Source organism: Oreochromis aureus, linkage group 13 (assembly GCF_013358895.1).
Source record: "Oreochromis aureus strain Israel breed Guangdong linkage group 13, ZZ_aureus, whole genome shotgun sequence".
NCBI classification, from domain to species: Eukaryota; Metazoa; Chordata; class Actinopteri; order Cichliformes; family Cichlidae; genus Oreochromis; species Oreochromis aureus.
The window spans coordinates 35,499,542-35,509,075 of record NC_052954.1 but is presented as its reverse complement, the minus strand read 5'-3'; the positions used below and the strand labels follow the sequence as shown (position 1 = coordinate 35,509,075).

General features: G+C 48.2%; 1 protein-coding gene across 3 annotated transcripts; it reads right to left on the bottom strand.

Annotated features, from left to right (window-relative positions):
* Positions 1–633: 633 nt before the first annotated feature.
* LOC116317390 (zinc finger protein 135) lies at positions 634–7,794 on the bottom strand. 3 transcript variants are annotated; one of them, XM_039621951.1, is made up of 3 exons: positions 7,290–7,794; positions 3,974–4,609; positions 634–3,891 (listed from the first exon to the last, which is right to left on the bottom strand). In XM_039621951.1, the coding sequence occupies exons 1-3, from the start codon at positions 7,592–7,594 to the stop codon at positions 3,048–3,050; spliced, it is 1,785 nt and encodes a 594-aa protein (XP_039477885.1). In that variant the 5' UTR covers positions 7,595–7,794; the 3' UTR covers positions 634–3,047. The 3 variants fall into 3 exon arrangements, with proteins under 3 accessions (XP_039477885.1, XP_039477886.1, XP_039477887.1); XM_039621952.1 differs by lacking the exon at positions 7,290–7,794 and adding an exon at positions 6,310–6,423; XM_039621953.1 differs by lacking the exon at positions 7,290–7,794 and adding an exon at positions 6,044–6,190.
* Between the last annotated feature and the right edge of the window lie 1,740 nt (positions 7,795–9,534).

The window sequence follows — 9,534 nt, the reverse complement described above, 5'->3', positions numbered from 1 at the left end:
CATTGAAGCTTTTGTCTGCGTTTTGGGAAGTCAGCGCGATCAGAGCCGACTGACCCAGCTGCAAGTATTTTACCATTTCCATCTCATTGGATAGTCAGTTCTGGATATTCAGTCCATGCGTCTGTGCCAAATGCAGCAACCTGATTGTTCAGATGTTTTTGGATATTTGTTTTGGGTCTGAATAAACCGATTGAGAGCAGACAGAAATGATTAACACCGCACACCCGTCCTGTGACTGTGTGACGAGCATCAGACCGCAGCAGAATCTGAGGAACCCTCACCTGACGGGCTCTGATGATGTCACTGAGCTGATGTTCCAGGTGTTCATGAAGAAGATCCAGATCAACAGGTGAAAGGTCAGACCTTCAGGAAGTCCTCTCCTTTCCTGGTGTTGACATCAGATCAGTGATCGCCGATTGTTGCGTGTGTAGCGTTGGCTGCAGCTCGGGTGGTGGAGAGCAGGTCACCTGCTAAGGGGAAGGTTGGTAGTTTGATCCCCGCCTGCACGCTGGTGTGAATGAGCGAGTGTTCAGCGCTATAGAACAGCCGGTCCGTTTACCAAAGCTTTATCCTGATGAGCTGTGGTTACCATGGTAACGGTGACAGGTCAGTTTATTTAAACACTCAGGAAAGTTCTTTCAAAGGTTTATTACAAAACGCAAGACAAACATGTCAACTGGTTTATTCTATCAGCAAACACGACACAATGAACGACCTATCAGCAGTCGGCGCTGCAAACCCAACAAACCAACACAACATGGATCTAAGAGCGCCGTGGACAGAGGAGAACGGCGGCTTCAAGGCCCGAAACAAACCAGAACATGGAGGCGCGGGAGGAGCCTTGTTTTGTACAGAACGCCACCGCCGCCTGCACACACTCATAAATAGATCAGAATTAAATTAAATCCAATCGATTCACACAGTAAAAGTCTCAAAGTGTCAATAAGCAGGAAACAGAATGTGTGTGTGTGTGTGTGTGTGTGTGTGTGTGTGAGAGAGCAGGGGGCGGGGGGCGGGGGGGGGTTCAGGCGCACTCCACAGGCTTTTATTTTGGAGAGTCCATCAGAATCCCGATGATTTCAACAAACATCTGCAGGATTTTTTTTTTTTTTTTTTTAAACATCTTAGATCGATCAGTCCGATCAGTCCCACTGCTCACCAAGTGTCAGATTAACCAATCAGTCTGGGAATTTTTACACTCAAACTTTTTTTCCTGTTCCTAATCAGACCAATCCATCTACTTCCGATCAGACCGATTGCTCTCATCAGTCCACCTCAGCTCGGACTGATCTGAACAATGAACCACATCGATAAGACGTTCACTCGAGTCCAACATCAGAAATACGAACCAGCCCAACTGGATGTCTCCTCCGATTGGTCACAGGGACTCTCCTCCAGGTGTTCCAGGTGTTCCTGGCTGAGCGAACCACATTTGAGCAGCAGCTTCAGACCGTCCGTGACACTAAAGCAGATGGTTGTTTCAGATACTCTGAGCAGATCAAAGACTGATCAGATGGATCAGTTCGAGCGCCGACCGACAAAAACCTCTCAACCTTCACATTCGTTCGTTATTCTTCCACATTTGAATTTTAGTTTTTGGATTTTACCTCCGCATACCTGAGATCAGCTCGCAGAGGTCACCTGACCATCAGCTTCGGAGTTCAGGTGACCTGCTCTCAGCACGTGTTCAGACGTGGTTCTGATCTTCAGGCGCTCTGGGCAGAGCTGAAACCTGAGATCTGATCTTTGACGTCTGCTCACGGTTAACAATCGTTTCTCTGCGTCCAATCAGCTGCTCTGAATCTGTGAGTTCAGTTCGGGAATTTGGACAGGTCCGTCTGAGTGCGCAGGTCTGATTTTACTTGAAGCGTCTTGGAGGATCACCATCTGCGTTTATGTGTCACCGACTTCCTGAAATCAGCTGATTGGGTGGAAGTCAGGAACAAACCAAACTGATTTGGAGACTTTTACTTTGAAAACCATTTCCTGCTGTTGATGACAAAGATGAAGCTACAGGATAGCGATGGGAAGTGTTACTTTAAATTGTTTGTTGTAAAGTTTAAATATTTGGTTCTATATTACATCAAATTCACAAATAAGTAGAACAGTTTGACCTCGACCTCTGACATCAGCAAACATGACTGACCAGTCATGGAGGTCACATGCTAACGTGTTTTAAAAAAAAAAAAAAAAAAAAAAAAATGTGGAAGGTGAAACGCAGCAGACCAATCAGAATGCAGCGCTAGGAAGAACTTCAGCCAATCAGGTCAGTCACTTAAAGGGGAGTGGGTGGAGCTGTCTGACAGGAAGAGAACAACGATGGAGATGAACAGAGGCAGAAAACGCATCAGAGCCAGAGGAGACGCAGGAAGTGAGCGAGGAGTCTATTAGTGATTGAGCCAAGCTCCAATATTATGATCGGAAGAGAAAAATAATCATTGATTATTCAATCGGTTTTATCGGCTTAAGACCAATTTAGAAAACTTCTGATCGCACCAATCACCTTCACTGATCAATAATCTGTTTGTTGGCCGTGTGTGGAGATCAAAGGTGGTGAATACAGTCTGATGAACGATCAAAACAACCGATCGGCTCTGATCGATCGGAATGATTGATCACTAAAAGTTTGGAAATTGAACCTGCAGGTATGATGATGTCAGGACTCCGTTTCCCATGCTGCTCTGCATTACTCTAGCCTCTCTGCTCCAGGTGGCTTATGGGAAACAGGACTGTGGAGAAGGCAGAATGAAGAGTCTGCTTGACTGCGGACAGATAGGTGCAGGGGGCGGGGCAGGTAAATCTAATCCATTTGTAAGAGCGTTTAGCTAACGGTCAGTTTTGACCATATATGGATGTGTGTGCCGGCGGGGGGCCTCCCGCCGTGCGGCCACGAGTGGATATCCTGCTGCTATCTACACCAGAGAAGAACCAACAGTTCGTGAAACCTGGACAACCAGAATCTGTCCCAACGGGTCCAGAACTGGAGGAGAACTGGTCCAGAACGCTTCCAATCAGAACCTTCCAGAACTGGTCCCGGACCGGCACCTTCACTCTGAGTCAGACTCGAGCGGCGCCGTCTCATCCAGCACGGGCCTCTTCCGGCGCTTGGCAGCGGCAGCACGGGCACGCTGCTCTTCCTCCATGTGGGCCTTCTTGTGGCGCGAGAAGCTGGATGAGTGCATGAAGGTCTTGTTGCACGCTGCGCACGTGTACGTCTTGTTCTTGGCAGAGTGCCCGGTCTTCGGGTGCTGCTGCAGCTTCCCGCGCCCGTCGCCGTCAGCCGCCCGGTGGGTCAGTTGGTGTCGTGCCAGGCTGGAGGCGTGGCTGAACTGCTTCCCGCACTGGCCACAGCCATGGCGCCCTCCACCTGGGGCGTCCTCATCCTCGGAAGAGGTCTGGCCCCGCTTGGCGGCCCGTCCGGCCCGGCGGCGGCGGTTCTTCTTGCACAGCGTGTAGAAGTTAGGTTTGTCGCGGGAGCAGAGCTTGAGGCGGATCTTAAGGTCGGACGACGTCTCGACGAGGTTCTCCTTGCCCGGCGTGTAGTTGTCCAGCAGCTCCTTCACGTGCGTCACCTGATGCTTCGACAGCTGCGTGGACGTCCGGAACGTCATGTCACACTGCGGGCAGGCATAGAACTTATCTCCACCCTGGATGACGGCAGTCGCAACGTGCTGCTGCCGCTTGGTCTTCCGGTTCTTGGCACCGGCCTTCAGCGAGTGGCGCAGGGCTGCCACATTTGTGCCAATGGCGGCGTCCTTGGGGATGCCCTTGCCCTTCTTGTGGATGAGACGGTGGCGGGACAGGCTGGAACTGTGGTTGAACTCCTTTCCACAGATGTTGCAGGGGTGGATCCTCCGCTTCCCGTGCAGCCGCAGGTGGCTGCCCAGCATCCTGTCAAAAAACAGAAAACAGGAAGTGACATCACATAAGAGAACAGGAGAACACGTCAAGCTCGGAGGGACCGGAGACAAACCTGCTTCCTTTGAAGCTCATGCCGCAGTGGGGGCAGGTGTAGCGTGCGTCCTGGTGCGTCGGCTCCAGTGCTCGCTTGGCAAGCGGTGTGGCTCCCGAGCTCTTGCCCGTGTGCGTCTGCTGGTGGCGATACAGGCTGGAGGCATGACTGTAGCACTTCCCGCAGTAGCTGCAGCGGAACTGCCGCTCATCAGGCTCATAGTTGTCCTGGTCCGAATCGGCCTCCCCGTCCAACTGGCTGCTGCCCGCCTCCACCAGCACCTCGTGCTCCTCCACGCCGTCGTCCTCTTCGTCAGAGTCCGTCTTTATTTCCACGCTCTGCTCCGTCACCTCGCAAGGGTACACCTCCTCATACGGAGCGAAAAACGCCTCATCCGTCTCGATTTTCAGCTGGTCGGAGGTCAGGTCCGATGGGTCGTCCGAGTCCTTCTTCACGCAGGAAATGGTGAACTTGGAGCCAACCTCTGCCCACTTCACTACGTACTCAATGGGCTGCGTGTCCAACTCCACCGTAATGAAGTCAGCACCTAGGGCGTCAGGCTCCGACACCACCAGCTCCGCCTCCGAGTCCTCCATCACGAACAAACGAACCCGGAGCGAAGAGGTGAAGAAGAACTTCCGAGGAGCACCTGCAGATCTGAAAGGGGCAGGGAAAATGGATTAGTGAAGCTGCCAAGTGATTGGTTAAATAAACACCTGAGTGAGACGACCTATCGCCACACTTACTCAGTTTATGAGATTAATTTGGTTTAAATGTTTTTATTATGTGTAACACATTTGTTTATACATTACGTTTTATGTGTAATGTATAAATAAATGTATTCATTTATCTTGTATTTATTATTTTATTTATCTTCGAGGCCAAAAGGGGGCAGTAAAACAGCAAGGCGCCCCGTTCACGTTACTGAAACTAGAAAAGCGCGCTGCTGACTAGGAGATGGTGGAAGGTAAGGAGTGTGGAGCTGAAGTCAGAAGCTGCACGCAAAGCAGGAATCTGCAAACACGGAGATGAACGCATAAATTATCCACAGAAATAAGGCGCGGCGTTAACTCTGCACATCTCTGCAGGTACAGATCGGCTCTCCAACAGCATTCACATTGAAGCTAAACCACAGCCCACCAATGAGAACTTCAACCAATCAGATCACTCAGAGAGCGGTCAGTCACATCTGACAGAAACAAATAGAAACAGGAAGAGATTCAAAGAAGTCGATTATCGATGAATGGATGCGCCAGTAATCAATACAATGGACAGCAGATGATTGAGTAAAAACCACCAAACGTGCTAAACCAAGAAACAAGTCATCACTTCCTGTTCCCTCATCCCAAGGTCAGGTTCTCATGTCCTTCTTCTTCTTCAACATAAAATCCTTTGTTAACGAGCAGCGTCATGGTGAGGTGACGTTGAAAAAAAAGCAAGAGTTACACCAGAGCTGCACAGGTGTCATTGGACCTTAAATTAGACAACTTTTAATTGGAATTGGAGTTTAGGATCCTGAAACCTGTACCTGCAGACCCTCGGGGGGTACTCAACAGGTGCGCCTCACCTCCGCGCATGCACGCGCGCACACAGTGTGACGTCTTTTGTTCCTAATCTGACTTTCAGTTTCAGCCTAACGACAGATAGGGTTAGCCCTTCGTGACGTCACTGCAAATAACAAATGACCTCTGAACTCGCCTCGGTATCCTAAACTCCTACCTGGGAGTGTCATTGGGTCACGTGGCCACCGCCGGGTTTGAGTTGTCAGGTCAAACCCGGCGGCCGTTCCGCTTTAACGCGGAATTCCCCCGCGCCGAACTCCGTTCACAATTCCGCGGTTTTAAGGTCGCGCAGCGCGCCGCGACCTGAGCAAAGGCGCCAGGCGGATTTTTCCGCCGAAAACGCATCTTTAATCAACGAAACGTCGATTATACGTCGAATAAAACCGTTAACGTTTCTTTCACATTAGATATGAACAGACATATGAGCCATTTTCAGCAATCCCAGCGGTTATTTCCCGGTAGCAGCCCGCGGAGGGCGGCTGCCAGCAGGGCATCCATTATTAAAGAGACCCGGTTCATCAGGACTTACAGCTTATTGTTCAGATATCCGAAGGCCGAAATCTACCAAACACCGACTTAAATGCAGAAAAATCTTTGAATGATAAAAAAAATCATTTTCTCTGCGTCGCACCTCGAGTGGCTGAAAAATCGACGGTTTTCTGAGTGGAGTTCCGGTTCGGTCAGGCTCGCTGTCACTGATGAGGAAGCAGAAGGATTTTCTCCGCTGTCAAAATAAGAGAGTGGGATAAACGACGCGGAGCCGCCGGTAAAAGGGACCGGAATCTGGTAACTCACCGAGCTTTGGCTGCAGGAGAACGACGTTAACTGTCGGAATCACCGGGGAAAACGGCCACAATAAACAGGAAGCAGCCGCCGAGCTCACAGAGCATTGTGGGAAAGGATTAAATGGTTGGAAGAAACGGAAGTACGGCGGATTGTCCTTCAAAATAAGAGCGCAGTGAAACAAAGCCAAATAAAAACACCAAAAATTCATAAAAACAATTAAATAATAATAAACATAAATAACACGAATAAAATTATAAGGTATAATGTAATATAGGGTAAAAAAAAATAAAAAATAAATACAATCAAAAATAAAATAATTTTCAACATAAAATTCTAAGCTGAGAAGTTGATAATGGCCTGTAAGTCCTGATTCTGAAAAACCTTAAAGCTACAGATAAAACATAAAGTCTAGTAATAAAAGGAGTTATTAATAACACAAAATTTCATTTTTTTAATAGAGCTCTGAAGAATTTTATTTTGAAAATTTCAAACTAAAGCGGCTTCATGATTATTTTATTTTGACAGATTTTAGTAACAAACAACCTGAAAATATATGAGAATGATAACAATAATAGTTATTATTATTACTTTTATTTTCTGTCAGAAGCTGCTGATTAATTAGGGATCAATCACACTGATCAACCGCTGCAGCATCTGTGACCTCAGGCCTGCATTATCATCTTCAGAATGACGTTAAAATGATGAGTTCATCATCATCATCACCGTGAGGCAGGGGAGGATGAAGATAAGGTCCTGAGGAGGAGGAGGATGAAGGAGGGCTGAGAGCAGGAGAGTAGCCCGCGGTGCCGCTCCTCTCCCCCCTCCTCCTCCTCCCGGACCCTCGGCCTCTCTCGGTCGGGGCTTCGGGCCGTTTCCGGCCTCCCGCTGAGCCCCCGATTCATTCACGGACCGCCTGGGTGACAAACCGCGCGCGACGTGTCCGCGTTTTCCCGCCTTAGCTCGCGGTTCCGTTCGTCACGAGCACTTACGTGAGACACCGAAGCGGTGCTGCTGCTCCCGGGTCGGTTCGGCTCGGTTCGGGTGTGAGTCGCTGCCGTGACCGCGCCTCTGTCACATCCAGCTGAGAGCGGCGGCGGGGCGGAGCGTGCCCGGCCGCGCTCAATGAGCGGCGGCGGCGCGCAGGCGGCAGAGCCACAGCACCCACTCCGGCCTCTGACTGGTGGAGCTCCTGCGCAGCCTCTTTTGGATTGGATCGCGGAATGAAACTTCCACAAATGTCGCGAGGTGTCGTAAAGCACTGAAAAGCCCGTTTGTGACGTAAAAATTTCCTCATTTATTTATACTGAAATTTCAGTCGATCTCTGGTGAGCTCCAATGATCAATGAGTGTGAGTGCGGCAGAAAAAAGGCCCTGCCGAACTCCGTGAGACAATCCTCCGTTTTAGTGAATCTTCCTCGGATATCTGCTCCACTGGACTGAAAATCAAACCTGTACATGTCGACCATCTCTAGAGGTCTGAGGTCAGAGTCCCGCATGACCCTCGGGATCAGGGTGAGGGACACAGTGTGACATCACCAGAGGCGGGAATTAACAAAGTACAAATACTTCATTTCAGTAATTAAGCAAAATTTTGAAGTATTTTCATGGACTGCAGGTGACTGCATTACTTCAGGATCTAACTAGCGCTACAGAACACAAGCAGAGAGTGATGTTTTAAGTGTCGGGTAATTTGAAATGCAGCGTTTCTATCGGCTCAACAAACATGAGCAAACACACAAACTGTGTGTGTGCAGTTTGTCTCACAGTGTGCTGCAGCTAAAGGTCCAGCTGCTTATTTGACAGGGAGAGAAAAGACAGAGAGCCAAGTTCACACAGAGATGGAGACAGATAAGAAAGAAGGAGAGGAGAGGAAGAAGAGAGCTTAGACTTAAAGGAAGGATACTCATTTAAAGCTCACGTGAAAGTCCTCATGGTTTTAAATCTGTACATGTCACATTATGTTTGTTCATAAAGCTGCTGCTAATCAAACTGAGGCAGACTGATTGTGTTAGTTAAAGGCTGCAGGTTAGTGCAGGATAAACAGGTGAGTTTGCTGTTAGTAAGTAAGTAAAGTTTATTTATATAGCACCTTTCACAGACATATGTCACAAAGTGCTTTACAAGGTAAAAACACAATACAGTCATAAATACATCATAAAAACCCTGGTATGGGGGCGGGGGCTGTCCCTGTAATGCTCTAAAAGTTAAAACTAGAATTTTAAAATGGAACCTAAATCTGATTGGTAGCCAGTGACTTTAAAACAGGGGTCATATGCAGTGTTGGGACTAACGCGTTATTAAGTAACGCGTTACAGTAACTACGTTATTATTGTGGTAACGAGCACGGTAACTAGTTATTATGCCAAAACCAGGAACGCGTTACTCGTTACTGGGATTTAGATAGGCTCGTTACTCGTTACTTCGTGTGGTGGATATCGCGGAGCTTCCACAGATTCAATAACATTAGCAAGTGGTGGAGGCCAGCAGGTGGATGAAGGAAAAGAGAGGCAAGAGGAGAGACCCGAAGCGGCCGCCGGTCCGCGTGTCAGGTGAACTGAACTTCAGGTAAGAAGTTATGACCTGCAGTCTATCGGAGTCAGATATAAACCAAGTTTAGGTGGAGTTTATTTTCGGTATGCTGACATTTTCGTACTGCGTGCTAGCTAGCATGACTGAGTTTCTATACAGCTGTGTGGGTGCTATGTTACTGATGTTGAACTTTATTTTGTTCATAGGTTAATTATTAGAGTTTCCAACCGTCCCATAAAAAACAGAATCGTCTGGTATTCAGAGAAAATATTACGCGTTTCGTACTGAGGTGAAAAGGAACACAGTTTGTCCCGGACTTCAGCTACAATGAAAAAGACAAAGCTGAAGCTGCACAGCTGCCTCTTCTTCTCTCATTCTCTCCTCTCCTGTTTCTACTTCAATCATGAAACTGATCAATGATCAGCTGATCGGCTTTTCTCTGTTTATTTACCGCCCACTTTACGCCAGAAAGAGGAAACCAGCGGATGTCGCGCTAAACAACAGCAGCACGTTTAAGCTTGATCAGCTGTTGTTAGAATTTATTTAATATTAATTTCTAGTATCAGCTGATGTTTGCTGGAGCCACAGCTGTAAAGCTGCTGGTCATGATATCGGTTTGGTTATCTGGTGAGTGGGAAACATGCAGATGAAACCAGGAGATGTCCTTACTGAATCATCAGAGCTGAACAGGTGATGGAGAAACAG

Excerpts from the sequence above, each read along its gene's own strand:
- LOC116317390 (XM_039621951.1), bottom strand. The coding sequence starts at position 7,594 with ATGAGGAAATTTTTACGTCACAAACGGGCTTTTCAGTGCTTTACGACA. Across the intron at positions 4,610-7,289 it reads GCACCGCTTCGGTGTCTCAC|ATCTGCAGGTGCTCCTCGGA; the intron begins GTAAGTGCTCGT and ends TGCCCCTTTCAG. Across the intron at positions 3,892-3,973 it reads ATGAGCTTCAAAGGAAGCAG|GATGCTGGGCAGCCACCTGC; the intron begins GTTTGTCTCCGG and ends GTTTTTTGACAG.